The sequence below is a fragment of the Toxotes jaculatrix genome, chromosome 7 (genome assembly GCF_017976425.1).
Source record: "Toxotes jaculatrix isolate fToxJac2 chromosome 7, fToxJac2.pri, whole genome shotgun sequence".
Classification (NCBI taxonomy): Eukaryota; Metazoa; Chordata; class Actinopteri; family Toxotidae; genus Toxotes; species Toxotes jaculatrix.
The window spans coordinates 5,767,026-5,792,851 of NC_054400.1; the positions used below are offsets into that span (position 1 = coordinate 5,767,026).

General features: G+C 43.2%; 1 protein-coding gene across 2 annotated transcripts in view; it reads right to left on the minus strand.

Moving 5' to 3' along the window:
* LOC121184152 (neurogenic locus notch homolog protein 1-like) overlaps positions 1-23,820 on the minus strand; it is a 39,819-nt gene extending 15,999 nt beyond the window's left edge. For both annotated transcript variants that reach the window (XM_041041610.1, XM_041041609.1), the window contains exons 1-13: positions 23,582-23,820; positions 22,736-22,817; positions 9,784-10,046; positions 9,207-9,545; positions 7,796-7,918; positions 7,382-7,615; positions 6,564-6,719; positions 5,982-6,167; positions 5,303-5,416; positions 2,139-2,252; positions 1,709-1,942; positions 1,504-1,614; positions 110-302 (exon numbers count right to left, since the gene is read on the minus strand). In XM_041041610.1, the coding sequence (XP_040897544.1) occupies positions 110-302; positions 1,504-1,614; positions 1,709-1,942; positions 2,139-2,252; positions 5,303-5,416; positions 5,982-6,167; positions 6,564-6,719; positions 7,382-7,615; positions 7,796-7,918; positions 9,207-9,545; positions 9,784-10,046; positions 22,736-22,817; positions 23,582-23,639 (2,207 nt within the window). In that variant the 5' untranslated portion in view covers positions 23,640-23,820. The remainder of the gene's footprint in view (positions 1-109; positions 303-1,503; positions 1,615-1,708; positions 1,943-2,138; positions 2,253-5,302; positions 5,417-5,981; positions 6,168-6,563; positions 6,720-7,381; positions 7,616-7,795; positions 7,919-9,206; positions 9,546-9,783; positions 10,047-22,735; positions 22,818-23,581) is intronic.
* Between the last annotated feature and the right edge of the window lie 2,006 nt (positions 23,821-25,826).

The window sequence follows — 25,826 nt, forward strand, 5'->3', positions numbered from 1 at the left end:
CTCATCTGACTTCCTGCAAGAAACCAAAGAAGGTTATTTCCCAAATGTCAAACTAAAAAATATTTTTTATATCATTTTGGAATCTGCACCAAATTTCAGACTGCCTCACCCATTGACCTTGTCTTCACAGTGCCCGTGGATGCAGGGATTGCTGAGACACTCGTTGACTTGGGAGAAGCAGGTGGCATCATGGTAACCTTCTGGACACATGCAGGTGAAGCTGTTGATGCCATCAATGCAGGTGCCGCCATTGTGACAGGGGTTGATGGCGCACTCGTCGATGTTAATGTTACACATAGTACCTAAAAGAAAGGAGAGGATGGTTTGCTATGTTTTCTGAAGGTTCCTTGTGATATATAATCTTTATTGATGTATAGACAGTGAACTGACGGGCTTTAAAATTACTACAATAATTTCTGCAACACCAGTCTACGGGACCATTTTGCGCTCTATTTGAAGTTTTTTTTTTTTTTTTTTAAATACACAACACCAACCCATACAAGAGCAGACAAAAGGGACACACAATGAAGTCTATATCTCAGAGCAGTGAATGTATCAATTTCTAGAAACATGAGGGGTTTTAAGTCCCCCTTTGTCGGCCACTTGAGGCATTGACGCCATTCAGCCCAGTGCCACGCATAACATAAAGGCAGCCCATTTAGCTTTAAAGCAGGCACCGGCTTCCAAGCTTTTAAAAGCTCAACTTTCAGGAATCTTTCAGGGAATCTTTTCTCCTACTCAAATCCCTGGTGCCTGTGTGTGCCAGAGTGTGTGTATGTGTCCTCTCTTTGTGTGGGAGGGCAGCTTGCGTGTCCTAACAGCAGCAGGTTGGGGACAGGGTGGAGCTGGAAAGTGACACCGGTTGAGCCTTGGATGAGTGTGCGCACTCGCTCGCCATCTGTCACCCTCCCCATCAGGACCACGCTCCTCTGTCCATACCCTCGATCCTCAGATCCCGCACCTTAAAAGCTCATTTTGTCTACTGGTCACCTGAGACAGAGGCCACGTTTAACCTGGCTTAAATCAACTATGATGCAATGATTTGACAGGTAAGAGACAGAGAGTCACCTCCACCTCATGAACAAGGACAAACTTCCATCCACCTTAAAAGAATGCAGGAAAATAGATTTCTTGGCTGCAAAATATGCCCACAACCTTCAATACTTTGTTTTCTTGTTAAAACTGAATATTCAACATGTTAATTCAGCTCAATGAAATTACCTGATTAAAATAGGTTATACAAACCTTACCATACACACCTTTTGACACACATTTTATGAAAGTTGGTAAATTTTACGAGCTTAGATGTTTGCCCTCTTCCTACAGTTCCCAACTTTCTGCTCCCTTTTCGGGAGGCAGTAAAAGTTTCTACTGTTTAATTTTAGCTTTTGTAGAGAGACGATGGCAAAGTCTTCTAGCTCTCCGAGGCTGAGCTGAATCCTTTGCCATAAAACGCCCACGTTCAAAGCCTGAGCAATAATACTGTATATTCAAGCTGCTTACCAGTGTAGCCCGGTTCACAGGCACACTCGTAGCCATTGATCTTGTCGATACAGGTCCCGTAGTCACAGGGATTGCTCTTGCAGTCGTCAATGTTGATTTCACAGTTGATTCCTGGGAGAAAATTGCTCTCAGTATCCTCAAATTTCAGACAACAGTTTCTCTTGTATCTCTTTTTTTTGTTGTTTTTTATGTGTGTGGTCCTTACCTGTGGTTCCCTTGGGGCAGATGCAGATGTAGGCATTTTCTCGGTCTTGGCACGTGCCTCCGTTCCTGCACGGCTGGCTCAGACACTCGTTGATGTTGGTTTCACACAGCCTGCCGGTGTATCCAGGCTTGCAGTGGCAGCTGAAGGAGGCCAAACCATCGATGCAGGTACCATAGTGGCAGGGGTCAGAGTAACACTCATTGATGTCTGTCTCACAGTGCCTCCCACTGTAACCTGGCAAAAGAGGTGTTTTCTTTAGAATTGATGCATTAACTTTGATCGTACAGTCTGTCTAGAAATTTGGTATATTTCAAAGGCTTAAATGCCCAAATTCCCCTGGTTCTGATCTGTTTAACTTGCCTCTAAAAGCTTGCATTCTATAGTTTCAGCTTTTGCTAAACCTTTCTAGCTTTTGTTAAAACTTGTATACCTTCAGTGCACTCGCAAGTGTACTTGTTGGGCCCGTCTGTGCATTTGGCGCCATTTTTGCACGGCGTGCTGGCACACTCGTCGATGTCTATTTGGCAAAGGTTCCCAGTGAAGCCTGGAAAAACAACAAGAGGGTGTTATTGTGTGTGTGTGTGTGTGTATGTGTATGTGTGTGTGTGTGTGTGTGTGTGTGTGTGTGTGCAGACATGGCTACTGTGTTCTCACCATTTCAAACCAGTCCCGCTCATAATCCCGAGCCCATACTATAAGAGCTCTCAACGAATCAGAAATCTGCATGTTAATTAACGAGCGCGAAACACTACAAGCTCTCTATTTTCCCTTTCTTTTCTTTTCAGCACGACTCCAAAAGGAGAAGGGAGAGTGGGGGAACCAACTCATTTAAAGAGGGAGGGGGGAGAGAGGGAAAGAAATGAGGAAAGAATGAAAGTTGCGAGGCCTCCTGACCAAGGGGTGAGAGACAAAGGAGGGCCTGTCTGCTCAACGCCTCATCTGAGCCAAACTGAGCCTGTTGCCTCCTTTGTCCCAAAAACTTTTCCATCACAATGTGCATTCTCCTGTCTTGCTTTCAGCACTACTCCACTACCCCCTCCACTCCCTGCCCGCCACTAAAAAGAGCCAGCTTGACCTTTGACCCTCCACTATTCAAATTCCTTGTCATTCAAAATCAACCAGTAGGCTTTCTCCTTTTCCCTCATCTCAGATATTTTCTTCTGATCTCCCCTCCGTGATACGATGGTACAGTCCGAGGACTAGTAGGATGTTGTCTGATGAAGCGATAATGTTCCACTTCCCCTCCCCACCTCGCCGCAGGACCACGCAGGTGGTTTAAGCTAAAAAGGACAGACTAATCCAGCGAGGAAGTATTTGTGTGGCTGGCGGCGAGCTGATTTCTCCCAATGGACTTTGCTAGAACCATTCACTGTTTTCTGACTTGGCTGCGAGCATAAACATGACGTGAGGATCTCAACATAGACACAGTAGAGACACGTGTGTATCTTAGACCATATTAATAGGAACAAAATTGGGGGAGCCAGGTTGTGAAAAATCCCTGTCCTTTCTTTGAGAATTATGCAGCTAATAACTGGATTTCGCTCCACATCCTCCTGCAGCTCTTTTCTACAAGATAAAGGATCATATAATCCAGTGAGACAAAGATATTTTTCACAACTTTGCCACCAAAAAGCTGTTTTTATTAATGGCTTAAAACTGATCTATTAAGAATTTATGATTTTTTTTAACCATTTATAAAGCCATTAGTTCCAAAATATAAACTGTTTGTAAAGGGTGCCTTATTTAGAAGCAGTAACACTTTCTTTTAGCCAGATTTTTAATTTCACAGGAATTTTTCGCTGATCCTCTTCAGTAGCTTAAGTGTTTGTATGAGTATATACTTTGATATGAATATTAATAAGCCATTAGTTACAACCAAAAATCATTTCATGAAGGTTGTGTGCAAGTTTAGGACTCACTATGAAGTATGCAGTCTGAGAGACAGTATAAGACTACACAGCCAGCACAGCTCTACAACTGAAACGCTAACCACATATAAACCACTGAATCAACAATAAACAAAACAGCCAATAAAGAAGAAACTTCAGTGCTCAAAACATGGGGCATCAGCTGTTTGCAGACAGAGAGGGGTTAGCAGTTAGCAGTGCTGCCAGATTCCAGCAGTGGGGAAAAAAGATGGAACAAACCTCAGCGGTACAAATTGAGTGTTTTATTTGCCAGGATACGATGCAAATGTTAAGTTTCATCACAGTTCAGTTACAGTGCCTGAAAACGCACTCCTGACTGAAATCAAAAAAGAAAAAAGAAAAAAAAAAAAAAGGCCCATGAAAGAATTTCTTACCCAGATGCACACATATGCATACACACACAAAAGGTGAAGCAGACATGCAAGCATGCACAGAAGCACACACATCATGCACCTCAGTCCCCAAAGAGGGATTTATCCCCAGACTGCTGGAATCAGACATTTCATTGGCTCTCAGCGGGGTTTCCATGGCTATTCCATGTACAGAAATGAAAAGAGGGGACCCTCGCCTCGGGCCTGGCTCGCAACAGGGACAAATTTACATCTCAAGCAGGGCGGTTAAAACCCCTCCCCCTTCTTTAACCCTCCCTTCCTACTTCAGCATAACGGTCTGTGCGTCTCAAACCCACCCCCCCACCAACACCCCTCCTCATCCAGCCCCCCCCCAAAAAAACACTTTCACCACCACCACTTTGTGTTGCTTCCTCACATAACCCTCTCTCGCTGTCACACAGAGTTCTCGTAGGCGTTAAGCTCTTGTGTTCACTCTTGTACCCCCTTCTCTATTAATTCTAAAGCTTCCTTGTAGGATGTCTTTCTTTCTTTCTTTCCATCTTTCCTCCTTCCTTTCTTTTTTCTCTCAACAGGAGGAATCCTGCCTCTCTCCACCCAGTCCGCCTTTGATCCACCCGACTCAGAACTCCACTATTTTCCGCCCAGAAAAGAAAGAACGGAAAAAAAAAATCACTTCCACCTCAATGATCCCACTGAAAGAATGCAAAACAAAAAAACACTTTTGGGGAGTTTGAAGAACCTTCCTTTCTTTCTTCCTTTCTCTTTTTATCTCTATCCAAGATTCAATAGTTGCATTCCTTCACCCCTAAATAAAGAATTAACGCCTCTTGTTCAAATAGTGCAACTCCAATGGCATTTCTGAAAAAATAAATAAATAAAAGCCACAGCAATACAACTACCTGGCCTCAAAATAGACCAAACGACTACCTCACTTGCCAGCACTACACAGAAAAAGGTTATTTTATGAAGCGTTGCAGACAGCTATTATTAGCTCTCCCTTATTCCCAGTCACTGTCAAAAGCCTTGTTTAGAGCCACAAGTTTCTGCTCACTCATCAGACTTTGTAAAAGGGATAAGAAACTTGTTAAAAAAGTTCAAACTTCCTCGAGCCTTTCCCTTTAGATTGTGTTTTTTTCTCTCCTTCTCGATTGCTGCGTTCATTCTGGGCTACCCGGGCCTGCGTAAGCCTGCCTCAGGGCTGGGATTAGTGCCCGTCCAGAGAGGTGTTTGTGTGTGTGTGTTTGTGTTTGAAAGAGAGAGAGAGCCTCCTTCCCCTCCTCCCCCCTTCTCTGCAGCAGTACGGCAAGCCTCACCTGTGGGGCACTGACAGTGGAAGGAGTTGATCTTGTCGATACACTTGCCGTTGTTCAGGCAGGGGCTGTTGGCGCACTCGTCCGTATCGATCTCACAGAACTTCCCCTCGTAGCCTGGCCAATTAGCAAGGGAGCACCAGGAGGGAGATGGATCGGTTAGACAGAGACACACAGTGAGAAGCATTTTCACACTGCTCTAATGTACCGCTGTAATAGATTTCAAATATACACAGTGGCTATAAAAATATAGAAGTAAGGCCGCAATAAGCAATTATTTTCTCAAGTAATGGACTGAAAGCTTTAGGGTGGCGTCATCAAAGTCCTTGCTTTGAACTACAACATGTTTAGTATTTTTGTTTGAAAAATGATTAATCAAGTACGAAAACAGTTGCTGGTTATTTTTCTGTTTATTGACTATTCAATTTAGACAAACTGATTCAGTTGTATTTCTTTTCAGTTTAAGAGATCGATCAATTTGTCATAGTTATAAAATCCCAGAAAATAGTGAAGCAATTGCTTGTTTTGTTGAACCAACAGACCAAAACTCGAAGATAACTCAATTTACAACAATATTTTAGGCCTGGTTATGCCCTGTGAGAATGTGTTAAATGTCACTTTCAGATGGTTCAATAGTTTTCTGGTTAAACATGTAAACAATCCTCAAAACCAAGCGTCTCACCTGGCATGCAGATGCAGTGGAAGCCTCCTATCTGGTCCAGGCAGGTGGCCTCATTCATACATGGGTTTGACATGCACTCATTGATGTCCAGCTCGCATCGCGGCCCCACGTAACCCTGCTGGCACTTGCACTGGAACGAACCCTTGGTGTTTATGCACTTCCCTGCATGCTCACACGGGTTGGAACCTGTTTCAGCAAATGAATACTTTACTTTAACAGTCCCTCGTGTACGTACAAGACCTAACAAGGAGCAATTTAAATGCAGAAATATGACAATGAGATGATTTGAGTGTTTTAGATGAAGCCAAAACCAAAGTCTCAACTGTGTGTGACTACAGCAAAAATAACCCTGAGGGTGATATTTACTGTGAGTAAGGGGACAATTATGGGCACAAAAGAACTCATAATAACAGGAAAGAATGAGCTCGCATTTTTGTTTGTATAAAAGGAGTTAAGAATGTATGTGTAGTGACCGAAGCTCTCTTGACAGTAGTACAGTTAAATATCTAAATTTTATTGGACTAATCAGTACAGTTGAAATGTGTCTTCAATCAGCCAGATTTGAGGCAGCGTGAGTTTTACCCAGTGCACACTCGTCAACATCCTGATCGCAGGAAGCACCGAAGTATCCCGGGGGGCAGGTACAAAAATGATTTCCGCTGACGGGGTTGGTGTCACAGTTGGAGCCCTTTTGGCACGGGTTACTGATGCAGGCATCGTCCAGCTGGCACAGCAGACCTGGTGCAGAGTTCATAAGGTGGACTTTATTACACTGGACAGAACGTCACCCCATGACTTCTTGTTTTATGAACTGCAACTATCCTCAAAGTGCAATACCTGAACTACACCAGTACTTTAAACCTACAAAAATGTACAAGTCACATTTATACTTTTCTAATTATCAGTGTTGCTTTTTTTTCACTGTGATATGAGCACCAATTTAGCATATATAAGCAGCATATAAACATTTAATAAATGGTTTTCAACACTATAATGCAGTTATAAGGAGTATTTATTAATGTATTTATCTACTTTAACTGTGAGAGCAGAGGCTGGTAAATATACAGATATTTAATAACTAATGACAAATGTGTCATCTTCAACCTGAAAGAAACACAACTCATATTTACCAACACGAGCAGTTTAAGACACCAAAACCACAGGAGAAACCAAAGATCTGCATTTATAAACGTCACTTTCTCTGGATGGAGCACTTACTCACTGGTGTTGACTTCACAGCCTTTAATTTTAGTTGGTTTTAATCTGTTACTTCTTCACATCCCACAATAACATTTGGTCAAAGGCAGCTGATCTACAGCATTTCAGCTTAAAAGGTTGTTGCCTTTTCATATAAAACAATTTTCTGTCAAGTGTTAAGAACTAAACAAACATGGAAATACCTGTGCGGCCATGAGGGCATTCACAGTAGAAAGAAGCTACACGGTCATGGCAGGTGGATCCGGAGTGGCACGCAGCGCTGGCACAGTCATCGATGTTCTCGCTGCAGTCGTCCCCGGACCAGCCGTTTACACACACACACTGGTAACTGCCGTAGGTGTTGTGGCACGTGCCGCCATTTTGGCAGGCATTGGGCATCAGTTGGCACTCGTCAACATCCTCTGTGCAGAGCTGACCTGTGGGAGAACCAGGGGTCAGGGGATTAAAGCTTAATTGGATTATATCCTAAATGACAAATTTTTGCCGCTGGTTTCCTGACAAACTCTTGTATCAAGAGTTGATACAGAATCAGGGCATCAGCACCATGAGATCATACTAATGTTATTAAAACTGTGCTGGAACATTGCCTTACAAACCTGTAAATTCTGGTTTACACTGGCAGTTGTAGGTGTTGACTCCATCTACACATGTCCCTCCGTTCTGGCACTCATGATTGGGACAGTCATCAATGTTGTAGTTGCAGTTTCTTCCAGTAAAACCTGAGACAAAGGGGGAAAAAAAGATAAGATTACACACTAATTAATTTGTTACAGCGTGTGTTTGCTTTTGTCAAGTAATTTCTACCAGTGGAGGCCTCAGATTTTCAGTTACTCCTTTCTCCCGGTTTGAGAACGTTCTCCCATTTACAACAAAGGGAGTGAAACTTCTCTACAGTTAAATGTGGTCAACTGCCTTTTTCCTCCCAAGAAAGAAGGCAGCTGTACCCTCTTGAGGTCTGTGGCAACCTCGCCATGTAGTAACATCCACTCTGTTATACAGTTACACAACAGACAACCACTGGACTGTACAAGTGGCACGCTGGGAAATATTAAGTGAAAATCAAAACCAGTACAAGTACACTGCCACTGCCAGGAGTCTTTTTGGTCATTGAGATGAGACACTTTATGGTGTACAAGCACAAGTAGGCCTCATGTGCATTCCCTTCCTCAAAGCGTTTGCAAAACCATTTTTTCCAAAACATTTGAAACCTGTATTGTTTCCATCCATGTTTGTCACCTTGTAGTTTTTTTCTTGGCATATTACAACCACTTGTTGATCAGAGGAACAGTGTGAAACCGTTGGCAGTTTGGTGTCACCTACGTGCTTGGGTGCATGCATGTGAGACCCCAAAACACTTCTCCATGAGCTAGAAAAGGTAACTTTATGGACTAAAAGCATCACCTGGCTACCTGAGATATCAGATGAAGATATGGGATTCATTACACATTACATGAATTTCTGGACTCAATGGAAAACACAAAAACAAGGCAAAGTCATTCTGTGTGGAGGTGATGAGCTGGTGTGCAGGACTATACTCCCAGCAAGCTTTTCTTCACTCCGCTATGTGAAAAGGATGTTGTCCTTTGACTATTTCCTTATGATAAGCCTTGATGCCTTCCTGCTCTGCGTTGTTCACACACAAATGCACACACATGACACACACAGGACACAACACAAGCAGGAACAGCCCAGCCTTAAATGACATCATCTCTTCACCAGCAACAAGCAGGCACTGATATTTAAATTCAACCTGAGAGACTAAGCAAGGTCAAATTAAAGTGGATGGTGGAACACAATTAAGCTTCAATAGCTTCCTCCATTTTGGGCTGTCTTGTTCTCGTTTCCCTCAATCGCACAAAGTTGTCGGTCAAAGTTCGCTAAAAATTCACAGGGATTAAAATGCTGAAGTAGCCAGGCCTGAAAACAATGGAATGGGAGATCAAGATATCTATGAAGACTTGTAAACTGTCTCTATTGTGGCTCCCCAGCTATGTACGGTCTTCCTACCTGGCACACAGGAGCATTCGTAGCTGGTCTCTCCCTTTTGGATGCAGGTGCCTCCGTTGTGGCAGGGTGACGGGTTGCAGGGCAGGTAGCGGCTCTCGCAGTGCTTCCCCGTGTACTCCACCGGACACTGGCACCGGTACCCGCCGACCTCATTGATGCACACCCCATCGTTCTTGCAGGGCGATGGGTTTACATCGCACTCGTTGATGTCCTGTTTGCAGGTCTTTCCAAAGAAGAATGGCGTGCAGGTGCAAATGTAGTGGGAATCAATGGAAGAGCACTGGCCGCCATTAGCACATGGGTTTGAAGCGCAGGGGTCAGCTTGGTGGCAAAATTTACCTAAGGACACAGAGTAATTACGTTCTAGTATGGGCGGTGCTAGTCTATTTTTCTTCTAACTTAAAGAGGTAGAATTACGAAGCAATTCACATGAAAAAAAGGATCAGAGGGCTGTATTTTTTCCCATCTTGTTTACTACTTTCTATCCCATCCTGTTTATCATCTTGCGACCCCAAAGATATTGACTAATGCCTGAGTTAAACCACTACTCTGCTGTGATAATACTGCTGTGTGTTACCTGACCATCCAGGTGGGCAGCGGCACTTGAACGTCTCGAGGCTATCAAGCTCACAGGTGCCTCCGTTGCGACACGGAAAGCTGATGCAGGCATTGTTGACGGGCGTCAGGCACTGGGGGTCGGTGTAGCCCAGTCTGCAGGTGCAGGTGAACGTCACCGTGTTCCCCTTGGACACGGGGCGACACGTGCCACCGTTCACGCATGGTGAGCTGACGCACGGGTCAGGAAACTGGCAACGGCTTCCTAAGTATCCGTCCCGGCATCTGGGAAAAGAACAAAAAAGTGGTCAGGAACATTTTGCATCTCTACATATAGTTGTTGACAGGGGAGAGGTGAGAAGGTTGCATCACTGAGGAGGATAAATGGCTTCTGTAGACTGTGATCTGCGTCTTAATCTCACCTTCATCCCTCAAAACCTCAATAGCTTATTTTTTTTTACAAAACCAAGTATGGAGGCTGAATGCTGTGCTCAGTTCATTGGGTCACGGGATCAAGCGGGGATGATTTCAGTTGTAGTGAAATGCATAGTTAAAACTCTTAAAGACTGACTGCATGTGAGACTTCTCATGTGCATGTTGTTATTTACGTATTTTGTAAAGTTGCTATGATATGATTTATAATTTATATCTTATATCTTATATCTTATCTATATATCTACGTGTATTTAAAAATGCACCAGCAATAGTTTTCCTTTCTCACGTTGGCCTACTTTGTGTAAGTTTGTCCAGTTTAATTAAAGTATGACTGGTTAAAAATTCTGGACTTCTGGACTGGACTCTGGTCATCTGGTAAGAGTAAATTTAGAAAGAGAGTCACATTGTCCCTAATCTGATAAAGTCAATTTATTGTTCAGCCTAGCAGTAAGATTCTCAGAAAATCTAGTTACCCCTTTAAGTAATTTAACTATCAAACAAGACAACAGCCACCATATCATTATATTATCATTATCAACAGGAACAATTTATGATTTAATAAAAACATTCTTTCTGCAAGACATTTTAGTCTACTAATAAATATCAATTCTTTAATCATTTTTTCATTTCAAATTATCATTACAAAGAGCAGAAACAGTCATAGGGAATTCCTAAAGACCTATATTTTCGTCTATCCAGTCTTTTGCAGCTCAGAACTGACTGGAGAGTTCACAAGGGTAAGACAACACTTCAGAATAGCAGGGGCCATCCCTTTGTGCGCTACTGTGCCTGTAAATCACCTGCTTGGGTAATAGCCTTCACCAATAGGACTAACTATCCATTTCCCTTAAAAGATGGTCCTGCCCTGCCCTGCTGTTTTTACAACACGGCAACACAGTCATGAGAAACAATGCTTTAAATGGGACATTCATCTTTCTGCCGTGACCCCCAGCGAACAATGTGTTTGAGGCTGTAAAACAGAGGGGTCTGAACAGAGGGAGGAGGGCAGACAAACTCCTGTGATGTTTCTCACAGGTTGAGTCTGAGTCATAAATGACCGCTCGGACCCCAGCGAACAAGTTCCCAGAGACACAGAGAGGGTGAGAGAGGGAGAGAGCTGCCGCAGATCACAGGGACATATTCACACATTTACAATTACAATGAGAGGAGCTGAGGAGTGTCCCCTGAGGATACGCGCGGCTCAACAAAGGGGCCACACACACACAGCATGCACACACCAATACCTACACAGTGTGCAGTCCTCTACAGACAGACACACATACACACACATACAGGAAGATTACACACGCTTATGTTCACAACTGCATGCATATATACACAAGATACTGTACGTGATAATTTTAATTAAACTATGATTTTTGGACTATTTGAAAGTCCAAAAAACTTTTTTTCATTTAAAAGTAGAAGTCAGACTTCTGAAATATTATGTATTGTCTCAACACAGTCACAGTTAGTAAAATTAACTTTGCCTAAATAAAATAGTCTAAAGTTGTATTATGTTTTGAATCCAATCGAACAATTAGAGAAATATAAGCATATTTCTATAAATGTTCGATCCCCTTTCTTGCTGAGAGTTATGAGACTGAAACGACTCTCATGGCTGATAAAATAAAAGCTACAGGCAACAACTGGCAAGCGTAGCTTAGCATAAAGACTGGGAACAAGGGGAAATGGCTAGCCCAGCTCTGTCTGAAGGTAACAAATCCACTTCTCACTAACTCCAAAGATCTAAGTAGCACACTATACCCTGTTTGTTTGATCTGTACAAAAGCCTAAGTGTGTGCTTTATGTGTGTTTCTATTGCAGTGACTTCTTGAATTCTGTGCTGGTTGCCTGGAAAACTTCCTAAACTCGGGACTTTAGGAAGTTGGAACTATTCCTTTAATGTATGGGTGTGGAGATTTTCTTTGTTTTTCTCACTGGAATATGAAAATCTTAAACATTTTTTAACACTGAAAACAACCACCTCAGACCCTCTACATTAGACCCTCCCTACCGCCACATTCCCATTTTCATCGCTTTCAGAGATCCAATACTGCTGTCAACAACGCTGGGTGGCCAAGGAGGTTTGAGCATTACAAAAACAAAGCATCTACTCAATAGCACTGGAGACAAGAGGAAAAAAAAATCTGCGGTATTTGGAATTCTTGTCCCTAATCTGTCTTTTCCAAAAGTCGAGACACAAGAAAAGCAGCCATCATGGCACCCTTCAGCAGCTCTTCGGGCTGAAATGTGCTCGCTTCGACCCTTTTGTCAGCACTCATTCATCCCGAGGACAAGGCAGCATCTATGCCACAGTGTTTGAGCTGCAAGCCAACATTATGGCAACTTCAAAGCACCGTGCCACCACCTCAGTGCTCGTTATTCTTCCCTCCCCAGAGAGGTTTTGCTGCAGCATCAGACAAGAAATGGGAAGAAGATGAAACGGAAGCGACTGTGGCTCAACCTCTGTCAAGAAACATGAAAGATTTTCTAAAAGTAAATTCCTGTGCAGAGGAAAATTACACAGAGAATGTCTAGAAATCAAAATTTCTTAGGCTTGTTTTTTTTTTCCGGCACAGACAAACAACGGTTCTCTTTGAATATTGTTGTGTTTTATTCTCACGCAGAAACAACATTGTGCATAAAACATCCTGCCGACATCAAAGCAGCCTTCCCACGACATTAAAACCCGCCGTCACTCTCAAATACCTGACCAGAGCCAGCAAGTCTGTTAGCCCTGAGGGGCTGGCAGGACCATGTCCCCAAACATTCCCAGGGGGTCCAGCCAGTGTATGTGTGTGTGTGGAGGTGGGGGCCAAGCCGTGGCCCCTCTGTAGGGACAGGCGTGTGTTTAGACAGGGTCTCCCTCTCAGGGGATTAGGCAGCCTTAGGACTGTGGCAAGGAAAAGAAAACATCACATGCTAGGCTGCCCGCTGCATAAACAGTAGTAGTGAGTGGTGGCATGTCACCACGTTGAGAGCAGAGAGTCGGTACCTTGGCCGAGTGTCATTTAGCCTGGGATGACTGGCTAACAAACAAGCAGTGATGCCAGGAGTGATGCAAATAAAAAAAAAATCTCTGGAATGTTTTCTTTACAAAATCACAGTCAAAACTATTATTAATAAATTAGTCAAGTAAAAATCAAAATCACAAATTTGCTTCAAAGGGTTTTACAATCGGCAACATGTGACACCCTCTATCTTTAGAACCTTCATTCCCACAAAAACACTTAAAACAAAAGTCATAATGATGCAGTGTCCTCTGAAAGGAAAACTGAGCAAAAAAAAAAAAGGATTTCAAGTCACTCAAAACTGTCACATATCGTCTTCTATCGTGTACAGTCCCGATTTGATGAGATGTTTTTGTTGCACGTTACACTCATTCAGTCACCGTGGGCCGGCAACTTAGTTTTGGGCATCACATTAATTCCTGGATAATACCGTCTTATTCATCCTAAAGAGTTCCACAAAGTGGATATTTGTGATGATGATTTGTGAACATTTACCCTGAAAATTGAAATAAAAATTTGGATCTGTGCATCTGTCCAGAAATAAAGGAAACCTTAACAAATATTATGAAAAACATTATGATAAACAGCATATTTTATTACTATGATTTGATTTAAATCTTCCTGTGGGTGCAGATGACACCAGAAGATCATTTTTAATAACTTTAATTGCTCTACATCTTTAATTGGACCCAATGTGTTTTTCCAATGTGCATCAGACATCCTCTCTGTTGCAGCTCCACTTTCAGAATTAAAGTATCTTTGCACTAAAACTTGTGATGTAACTTGAAATTCCTCCCCATAACTTCTGAGCATCTGTATCCAGACACTTAGAGGACAGTAAATGAGTGTGAGTGTGTGTGTGTGTGTGTCGTGGGGGTTAGATCTGGCTGCTAGAAGGCCAGTCTAGTTAAGCCCCAGTGGTGGCGGGTGCTGAGGTCGTGAGGCGCCACACGAGCTCGCTGGAAAAAAGCCGCAGGGAGCAGGTGCGCATGTTAATGAGGAGACAGCAGCTGCTGCCCCGGCCATTCACCCCCTCCTCCCCCACCCCTCCCATATCCCTTATCCCACCACTCTGCCTCCTTCCTCTCCATGGCACCCCATCCTATTACTGTCCCAAAGCTTGGAGAGAAGCAAAGGCCCTGAACTGCAAAAAATGAGCTTGTTAATTTATGAATTAGCCTGAATTAGTTTTCTTAGAGTTAGTTTTATGTTAATACAACTGAGTCAAGCTGACTGGTCAGATCTTTTACTTAAATCTCAATCTCAATGATATTTTAAATGACATCTTGAGTTGGACATTTTTTTACAGTGTTGGTATCTGAATGGCTGCCCCCTCCCACCCCCCGCTTCCTCTAACAGCTTAGCAGAGAAATGAGGAGCGAGAGAGGAAGAGAAAAGAAGAGGAGAGAGAGCGAAGGATGAGTGGGCCCATTGTTTTTCCTCCCCATTCAGAGCTGACCACAGGCCGGGCGTATTCAGCTGTTACACCTCCTCTTTCCTCTCCTTCCCCTCCTCTTTCTCCCTCTCCTCATTTTGCCAAAATAAAAAAAAAAACTTTCTCTGAATCTTCATTATATATGGCTCATCCCTGAATTTCCCCCTTTTTTCCTCATCATTGGTTTCACTTCCTCTGTTCAAAGCTCTATGGTTGCTGGCATCCATTCACTCCCCTCTGAGCACCTTCTTTCCCTCACACCCCCTCACCCCATTTTTCATACACCCCCATTTCTTTTCATTTGTAAGACACTGCATTAGGATTTATAAGTCTCAACTGACTACAACTCACTCCCCCAAAACTTTCTTCCAAGGGACTCCAAGCTGCTCTGTAACTTTTTAGCGCTCTGCGATGTTTGAGGCCAAGCGTTAGGCAAAAGAAAAGCTTAAAATCCAAAACACACACAAGCAGTGGGACAAACAAAGGAGTCTGAAAGAAAGGAAACTGGAACTGGTTTGGTTGGGTTTTTGAGGGGAGAAAGACAGAAAGGGTTTGCCAGTTCAGAAGGAATTTTGGTGTTTACTCTAAAGAGTCTCCTGTCCTGATTCTTAACCCGAGAAACCTCAATAGAGGCTTGCTGGCAGCCTCACTTTATGGTTTCTTAAAAGAACTCACACCAGCTTTGAAACCGGCATCTGCCCTCGCAAAACAGCCCAGTGTCTCACACCAAGGCCTAAAAGACAAACAGATAGAGCCCCCTCACCCTTACCTTGGTGCACGTGGACACACTATCCAAACACGCTCTGGCTGAGGTGCAAGCAGTAAGTCAACTGTAGCACACGCTAGACAAAGAATGCTAACAGTTTGCTCTTTAACTTGGCGAGAGCCCGTCAAATACGCGCTCAGCACAAAATGGCTTTTATAGGCATCGAGCTTAACTGCCCTAATAGGAGCTCAAATGTATAAAATAAGGGGGTAAGACAAAAGATATTCAACGGCTCTTTTATGGAGTCTTAGTTGTGTTCAAAACAAACAGAGCAAAGCAGCTGCTTCAACAAGAGAAATCTGCCGGCCTGGCGAGCGGGATAATCTCAACAGCAGCAGGTAAACTGGGCTGCTGGAAAGGTAAATAAAGAAGACATGAAAAGAGGGGCACAAATCAGAAGCTGAGCAAATATCAGGTGTTTGGGAGGTATCGTATAACTGCAGGACAGCAGTGGAATTATCTCTGTGGTAAGGCCGATACTGTTATTATCTTTTCTGTCATCCCTGCCCAGTAGCCCCCATTGTTCTCCCCTGCGCTCACTTCTGCGCCGTCTCTTCTTCAATTGCTGCCACAGTAGCCCGTGGCAACAGGTCTGCGACACTGATGGGATGCATAACAGGGCCGGGCGGCGGCTCGAGCCTCCAGCAGATGTTGTGGTGACATCTGACCCTTGGCCAGGCGTCACTCCAAAGGGGCTTTCCTCAGTGTCGGGCCAATCTGCCATCTGCCATCTTTCTGAGGTCACACACAGATGGGGACAGAGGCTTTGAACGTAATATGTAGGCTACACATGTGCACTGTATACAAATAAAACCCCAAAATGAGCATACAGATTTTAGTAGCTGTAGGGGCCCTACTCTGTATGGCTTTTAAGAAGCTTAGTAAATTAGGTTGCGCATTTATATAATTATTTGCCTCATAAAGCCCTGTGGGAGACAGCGTCAGTGTCGGGTTTCATTTCTGTAAATGACATAATTAGGAATATTTTGGGGACGTTCTTTGTTTGCCTGTTTTCTTTTTTTAGGTTGCAGCAAAGATGGTCCATGTTTAGGCTGTTAGCTAAAGGAAAACATCAGTTCCAAACCAGAAGCAAAGGCCCCTAAAATGCTGATAGGCAGGACAGACAGGAAAACTCTGCACTCTCAGAACTATGGTAAGTGCAGCAGACTGATTATTTTCATTTTTGATTAATCTACTGATTATTTTCTTCATTCACAGTTTTTTTTTTCTTTTTTTGGGGCATTTTGCAAAAGCAGACAGGAAATACAGAGCCAAAAAGGGAGAACAAAGGCCACACTCAAATCAGGGGCACTGCGGTTTACATGATACACATCTTAGCCCCTAGAAAGTCAAAACTGAAGCAGAAAGTTGTACAACAGCCAGTATGGGTAATTATTTTACCATTGACTTTTGTTCTCTCTTCTAAATAATGTTTGACGAACCTTGGATTTTGTTTAAAACCTGTCTGCTTGTGTTTCTTGCCCGAAGAGCTTTTGTCCGAAATATTGCCAAGCTCCCAGATCTCAGAGAGGATGGCAAAAAGGAAGGAAGAATGGACAAATATTTAAATCAGTTAAATAAGAAAGAATAAACTGATTTGTCCATTAAGGCTGTCATTTAATTAACTTGTGGTTTTATGTCATCTCTCTCTCTCTTTTTCTCAGGCATCTTCTTCAGTGACAAAGAGCTTTCAGCCAGGAGTCAAACTGTGTTAGTGGAGCATGTTTTCTACCTCTGCTCACCCTCCCCTCATCCCTCCTGTCTCCCCGCCACCCGTTCTCATTTCCTGGCTGTTTGGTTCTCTGCCTGGACTAAGTCCCCTTTAGTCTTGTCTGATCTGTTTTACAAGCATTGCCCAGGGGGCTCTCTAGTCTCCTTTTCCTCTACACTTCCCTCTGTCTTTTTTTGCCCTCTCCTGTGTTTTCCCAGCAGCATACAGAGTGAAACCACACCGACAACTCTGCCACCACTGGCGAAGAAAATCAACACTGAAATGCACGTTTAAATTCAGCTTCAATCACACAAATTGAGTCTACTTAAATAAAAATAGCTCTTTGGCTAAAACCAAAGCTGGCACAAAAACAGGGTTGTTGTTTGTTGTGGAACTGAAACCAAAGTTACCACCAAATCCCCACGGGCTAGAAATTACAGGGGAGGCACTGCCCCTCTTTCCCTCTCCTTACATCCATCCTTCTTTTCCTTCCTCTCTAATAGTAAAGGAGAGCTGACCTGGCCAGCCCACATCTGGCAGCCTTCATTAGAGACCCTGTTTATTTGGGAGTATTATGGACACAGCCCATGGGAAAGAGCCAACTCCCCCAGGGATCAACACTGAGTGTGTGTTTGTGTGTCTCTAATGACTTCAGCCACTGCCTGCTTCACAAGGCTGGGAACCACTTAAAGGCTTTTCGGGTGTCTGAAGGTGTAGCAGTGCAACCGGACCCTCAGGTTGTTACAGTACACGGCAACTTCAGGGTCTGAGCCAGGGCATGCCAAAACATCCCATCACCTCATCCTCCCTGCGACCCGTCACCCTCCATAAATCAAGACCAGGCTCAGGCTGGTTTTAGATTTTATGATTTAAGAGCATAAATTTTGTGAGTTAGCCAAACTACAAAGCGAACTGTAAATTGGTAACTAGTAAACACACATCACAACCCGGTGTCTGTGTGCTGCCACTCTGTATTGTTTAAATAGCTACTGTTTAAAGCTGAAAAAGTAAAACATGAATGCATATGCTGTAACTAGACAGTCGTCAAGGACAAACCGACAGCTGTTTTCTATGATTTCCAAGCAGATATATGGATGGATTTAAATCCTTAAGTGCAAGTCACACTAAATCTAAAAATGTGTGTATTATGTCTGTGTCTTAAGATTTGACAGGTTTATATCCCTGGGAAGGAGTTACATTTCTGACTCCCCACTATCCCTCATGTCCTGCTCAACTTTTATATTTAATATATTAATATAATTTTTGTATATTTAAATTTCTTCGTACCGGTCACAGTTTTCACATTTTTGTTAAACCCCTTGAAAAGTGTTTGTTTTGGTTTTTTTTTCACCCCGCCCAGACAGTCCTGGCTCAGACACTGCCGCTTGTCATGTGTTGAGCTTACGATCCTTAAGGAAACTGTCATTTTTCCCCTGTGTAACAGATCCTGATTGGTATCAGTATTACAGTCTACATTGCTGCTTAGCAGAACAAACTGCTCTATTTCACTACAAAGGCATCACACTCCATTCTTCTCAATATCCTGTGACTGAATGTGTGTCAGGCAGTGAGAGTGACTGAAAGCTAAAAGCACACCTGGCAGACAAAGTCGATCTGTTTCTGTGCGGAGCTGAATGGGCAAAACCACAAGTAATCATGGGTATTATGGAGCATGCTGCTGTGTGGGCGAGTGCACGTCCCTCTTAGTTGTTATACTATAACCCACAGACAGGTGGTCTGGCTGAAAGAAGAAAAAAAAGAAATGAGGAAGTGTGGTTTGGAGTATGCCAAGTGGCTTTGTCTCACACACACACAGACACACACATGCTGACTGTCAGTCCTCTTAGCCTGCGATCAAAGTTTATGTGATTTGTCTTGGCATATGCCAACTAGGGAGGCTCAAATATCACTAATCCCCGGCGCTGAGGTTCCCCACCACCAAGTCGCTTCATTCAGCCAGATCACTCTGCCGATCAGCCCTCTCACCAGCCGGACTCTTGCCAAAGGGAACCTAACACTGGCGGCAGCGGTCATATAAAAGCCTTGCGCTGTGTGTTTCTCGTCGTGTGATGATATGATCAGATACAGCACCTTTTCTTCCCTCGGGCCACTCTGAGGCTGTTTCCTGACTCTGAATGGAGGTGTGTGGGGGGGAGGGAGTGTAGAGTGTGTGGGGGAGGTTAAGATAGACTCATCTGACCGGAGCAAACAGAGGTGCCATTGAAGAATCCCCAGAACCGGAGAGACAAGGGCTCACTTTCATTGAGGTGGATGTATACTGTAGCAGTCGCTGCACATACCAGCAAGGAATTAATGACTCTGTTTGTTATCTGAGGCTGCGTTCACTCCGACAAATCTGAAAATCCTAACTACAGGATTTAAGTGCTTGTCATTCTCCCTGAAATCTCAAGCATTGCAAAATGCCAAACTATTGTGGCAAGAAAGTAAAAATGGAAAAAAAAAAAACGATTATAGGAAAAAACTCCCGAATTCAAGGCTTTTGTTGGAGCATTCAGCCATATCAGACAAAAACAAAACAATTCTAAAACAGTCTGAAACAGCCAGCACCTGCCAGCCTGGCGAATCAAACCAGCAACTTTCCAGTGACAAGCCCATTTGTCAAACGTTCCCTGTGCCCTTTTAGGAAATCTTGTCAGCTTCAAACTTAAGCATGAGACTCAATTCTTGATTTTGGCAACCCAAGGTCAACCCCAACCCACGGTCTTGTAACATTAACAGATACATCTCCATGACAACTGAGCAAGCTCTATTTTCCAATGAAGACCATCTGATGCAGCTGAAAGATCTGAGGAAAAAAAAACTGAAGTGGACCTTGAGAACTGTTTTGCCAAGCTACTATTTCCAAGGTCGAGAAAACATTTCATGCTTAAAATGCTTTTTTGCAGCAGCAGCAGCAGCAGGGGTGGAAATGCCTAAAAACTATCCCAGCAGCTCAGAATTAATTAATTATCCAAAATTCAGGTGTATGAATCTTGACTCTTGAATCTTAACTCCAACACTGGCAGAACCTAAATCCTAAAAACCCCTCATCATGTGACTCCCTGCTATCAACAGGCTGTCAGAAATCTGTCATATTTTTTTCATCACACTGACTAACTGGTAATGAATGTATGTGATCTCTCAGCAGCGTCCTTCCTCGCTCCTGAACCGGCCTGACATCTCTCATCTCTCAAGGCTGCTGCGAGCTGCTTTGATTCTGGCCATTGTGCCACTGGAATTTGGGAGTTATTTTTCCTGGTCTGGATTGGCTCAGCTCCGTCGCTGCTCTCTGCTGCTGCTGCTGCTGCCAAGCCTCTACAGTAAATGAGAGGCCTCCTCGAAGCTCTCTGGAGATAAACTTCAGTCAGGATCTCACTGGGCCAGGCAGGCCAGATATGAGGAGGAGATGGTATTTATGGTATGGCATGTCAAGTAGGCATCTCTGTCAGACTATGTATGACTGAGGCATCCAATGCCACTTACTTGACCTCCATATAACACTTCAGTTCAAGAGCGGCAGCTTTTTGAGGTGAAACCAACTCATAATTCTGTCAAGAACAAAGTGAGGCTCAGAACAAAAAAAACTCTCTACATGCTTTCTTTACGAAACACAAGAACATTATCAACAGTTAACTGATCAACCATTTATCAATTAACCCTTTACTGCAGTAGTTAAGTTAAACACTGTCAGATCTTCAGCACTTTTGTTTAGATGAGATACTTCAACGAGACAAACCCTAGAGAAAGCTTCAAACGGGATTCACCTGGTTGCAGTTATTTCCTGCTGTTAATGTACTGATACTGCCAGCTGTGCTTTACAAGAGCTGCAGCATTGACTGTGTGAATGCACTTGCTGTGCAAGTCATCGATCTCAGAGAACGCTCACAGGAAGTTCATGGAAAAGAACTGGCGTCAGTAAACCTGGCTCTGGGTTTTGGAGCTGGAAAGAGACGCTAAAAGCTTGCTGGTAAATTAACCTGGTTGGTTCAGGTTTGAGACCAGTGATTTAGCTTATCTAAAACCAGGAACTAAATATCAGGTTATGTCTGCCTCTCTGAAATCATTTTTACCAATCTTTTTTGTTTTTTTCTAAGTTGCACAACGTTATGCAAGCACAATACCAAAGTAAGAGCTGTTTCAAACTATACACTGTTTGAAATCAGAAATCCTGACAATTCATAATGTCACTAAAATAAATGAGTGAGAAAAAAGATAACATTTTTACCATGTTCAGTGTCACTTTGACTAATCCAGACTTTTTGAGAGTATACCCCAAGAGTTACCTTACAGAGGATATCAGGTTCATAACCGTAAATAAAAGGGATCTGGAACATTGTTCTGTGCTTGTGTTCAAGAAAGGTACTATTCAGTAACACCAGCAAGGAAAAACACAAAAATATTTTCAAATTTTTCTTTTCAGTTCCAAGTTTCTGCTGCCCAAACCTGATAAACTTTTTCTCAAGAGTTCCCAGCCCTCTGGCAGCACCGTGACAACTAACACAATAAAAAACAAAAAACAATGTCTTAAACACACACACACACAATCACACACACACACCACACACTAAGCTTAGTGCGCTCACTCAAACCTTTTTAAAACTGCGAGGATGCCCATCTCCATGTTTAATTGGAGAAGTCTGAGGAGGAGGACAGTGCAGAGACACAATGCTGGCTTTGTGGCCCAGTGAAGAGGTGAGGTTTTGGGGGGTGAGGTGGGGTAAGGGGCTTATGAGGGGTGAATAATGCAACCAGACCAAATTAAGATGTGGCGGGGGGCCAAGAAAGCTGCCCGGGTCTTGCAGTCCTGAAGCTGTGACCCGACAGGCCCAATCATCCGGCGGTCACCGACAGTAAGATGACACTGGACACTGGCTGGTGCTGCTCATGCCAGGTTGGAAACACAGCCAAGTGCAAAGAGGGCTATTGTTGTTTTAAAAAAAAAAGAGCTCTGGGCAGGGCAGGAGTTTATTTTTCTTGTTTACATGTGAACTGAAAGCATCTTCAAATATAAAACTCAGAGGACAAAGTGTAGAAGTTTTAAGCAGGTTAGAAAACATCTTCCCTCTGCCATCTGTCCAGGGGAATGAGGGAGAGGGTGAGAGCACTGAGGGCCATTTAGGAGGGGACAAAATCCCAGGAGAGAGCCTGGGGTGGAGAGGGTGGGTAGGAGGACAGGGTCTGAGGGTCTCTCTGGGAAGCCTCACCCAGATTAGTCACACAGAATTAATCGCAGCAGAGAACAATGGTCGCCCAGCTTCTGGCAACCCCAGCTGTCGCTCCGTGGAAGAAAAGAAAAACAAGATTTAGGACTGCGAGAGTTTGGCTGCAGAGGGGAGAGTGTGGTGGGAGTAACACATACACACACACACAAACACTTTCTCTCACAGTGACCCCTGTCCTCATCAATGTCCACTCATTTCTGTCTCTGCTCCCTGACTATATGCCTCCCAGAAATAGCAGCACTGGTATGAGCGCTCCACCTTTAGAGCCCTCACATGTCAAATAAAAATCTGAGTCATCTCAGGTTCCACAATCACACATTTCCAAATCATCTGTGCAGATTTTCCCACATCATTTATTCATTAAAAATAGAAATGCAGATGTTAGACTTACTTGCACTCCCCATTCCCATCTTGAGTTGTTTCACATATCCCCTGGTTCAAACACGGCTCTGTGGACATGTAGCATCTCAGGCCTGCAAAAGGAAAGTTTTAATACACCTGCACTTTGCTAAAACTCCGAAATCAGTGGTTATTTTCAGCTGGCAGTTGTTACAATATAGCATTCATTCCAGGTGATGCAGCCAAAACATATAAATAGCACAGGTATTACTCCATTTATGTGGAGTCTAGGTGTGACTCTTTCCACCTCAAAGTGCAGTTTTTGTAGTGACCAGGGACTTGACATTGATTTGGCAGTAGCATGCTGCTCTCTGCAGCTGCCACAAAAATAATGTGCCATTTGGGGACTAACACAGCTTCGCAATATTGTAAAAAAAAAAAAAACCCACACTGCTCCAAATCCAAACTGCAGAGGCATGCCTTTACATACTAGTGAGAAAAAGTTGAGTGTTTGCTGGGCAAGTGCGCAACAGCTGCCAAAGTAAAAACCATAAACTGATCCCATTTGCAAGACAGGAAAGTAGTGAGCTGGTGAAAACATGACATAACATGTTTGGGGTATAATGCCAACAGGTGCCTGAAAACAAATAAGTAAACTTCATTAATGTAAATTAACACTACACTTCGGAAACTTGCAGGAGAAGTTTAAACAAAAAAAGTAAGGGGGGAATTTGGCTGTACTGCAGTTTCAGTTCATCAATTTACTAACAAAAGTGTGTCTATCAAGATATTAAAACTTCCCTGTGTCCCGTAAAGGGCAGATCAGTGCTAAAACTACATTTTCTTATCTTGCTGAAGAGTGAAAGCTCCCAAAAAGTGCGAATCCCCCGCCACTCACCTCGTGTTAGTCCTATCAGCGACAACAAGAAAGTTAGTTTGACAAAGAAAATATGCATTCCTTCTGGTTTAAAATGGTTTTACAAATCCACGTGGGTGTTTTCATAGATCCGATATTGTGTCTCCCCCTCCGACAGGTGAAAAAAATAAACAAGCACAAACAACTTTCAGTTCATCCTTCTGTAGATCCACAGAGAAAGTAAAGCGCGTCTGTGAACTCCGAGCATGAGATGTTGTCACTTCAGGTCCCGGGTTGGAAATGACTTCAGGGACGCACTTCTCCATTCGCTGCTCCGCATCGAGGGGCGTTATTCTTCCGTGGACACACACACACACACACACACTTGGACAATCACACACTTGAACAATCACACAGTTGGTCCCCAGACAGGCACAAGCTGTACAACTTGATGAAGAGATAGAAAGGAAGTTTGTTTTCATTCCCCGGGCGTTTTCCCGCGTACTGATTGGTTAATTAACAAGTCTGAACCATTTGTGCAGTAATTAGTCGGTGACAGAGGTTTTCATCGCACACTTATCATGTAAGGTCTGAAAAAAGTTAGCTTTGGTGTTAGCTCAGACAGTAAACAGTAAGTCCTTAAACAAGCAAATGAGTGTGGAAGTTGACCTTTGGGAGTATGAGTAACAAAAACAAACAAACAAACAAACAAACAAAAGCACTTCACATAGTCAATAAAACAGTTTGGTTTGTTTATGTCGGTTCATTTGGCTTAGTTTGATTGTATTTTATGATAATCTAAAGTTTTTAGGTGTTAACTTTTTAAAGGGGATAGGAACAGTTTGTTAAGACTTCAGCTGTACTTTTACGGAAATACAGCAAATTAACAGTTGCAGCATAAGACAGCAGGTATTTACCTGCAGCTTATGAGCTTTTGGTGTTTTTGTGGTTCACCTTAAAGTTGTTTATGCTAAAGTTATTCCAAAAATATATACATGGAAGATTTCAAACAACAAATAAACCTTTGTAACCCGGAGAGAGGATCTATGAACCACAAGAAGTGAGTTTTGAAGGGAGCAAGAAGAAGTAGGAGTAAGAACTAAAGAGTTTGTGCTCTAATGTGTCGATAAACATACAAATTTGTGAGGAATCCTGTTCTGCTGCCCGTAAACTTTCACACGTTGTGCCCAAAATAGCTTCTGTGTCTTCCTGTTTTAAACTCTAACAACCAATATCCACGGTCATTTCAGTCAAAACTGTGAATGCATCTGCGCTAGGTTTTTGCACAAAAATATCATGATTCCATACCGCAAATAGGTAAAAAGCAGCTTGATTCTAGTCCAACATCGGTCTAATAGCTTGTGTTTAAAAGCCCACATCAGTCACATCAGGCCTACATCAGGGTATCACAACCTCACAAGGCATGGGAACCAGCCAGTTAGGATCTTCTGCGCTGATAAATACACGCTGACAGCGACTCACGCAAATTTTCACTGAGCCTGCAGAGTCAGCAGAAGCAGGGGGAGATTCCCATCAGGTGCGTTGTGAACAGAGTCTGAGTGACTTCACACAGGTAACTGCTGTCATGGCAGAAAAGATGTGTTTGTGTAATTTTACTTGTTCTAACTGGAGTCAGTAGTTGAGCGTTTAGTAGGAGTTTGCCCTCCTCTTTACCTGGGAATAATGAGACCTTTGAAATGTTTCCTGCCAAAATCAGCTTTTCTTTCATTTGGAGAAATGCAAGACCCGTAATGGAAAAATCAATGAATTTCCCAAACAGTGTTTGCCAAGAGATGACTGAAAGAATTTCTAAATAAATAAATAACACCCCTGCAGCCTACATACATGAGGTATCAGAACACTGCAGCACTGACTGGACTGCTTTGAAATCCTGTTACCATAAATTCTGTTTAGATTTGTGTCAGATAACTGACGTTCAACTGTGATAACTGTCTCTTTCAACACCGTCAGGACCTCATTTGTTTAATAAACCACAGAGTGACACACAGAGACTCTGCCAAGACGTTACAGGTGAAACAGCTGCCAAAAAGGGAGGGGAAAAAAACCATCAAGCAGACGTTTAAACCCTGAGGACAGACAGAGAAACTGTTAAACAAGGAGGTGGCTGTCACAATGAGAAGCAGGTCTGGCTGTGTGTAACCTAAATTTAAATCAGTCTGTTTACATGCACACTATAATCAGATTAAGGTAATACTATATGGGTATTGTCATGCAGATGTCTCAGTCTAGTTATCTTTACCATGTTAAGCTCATAATCATCTTTGGC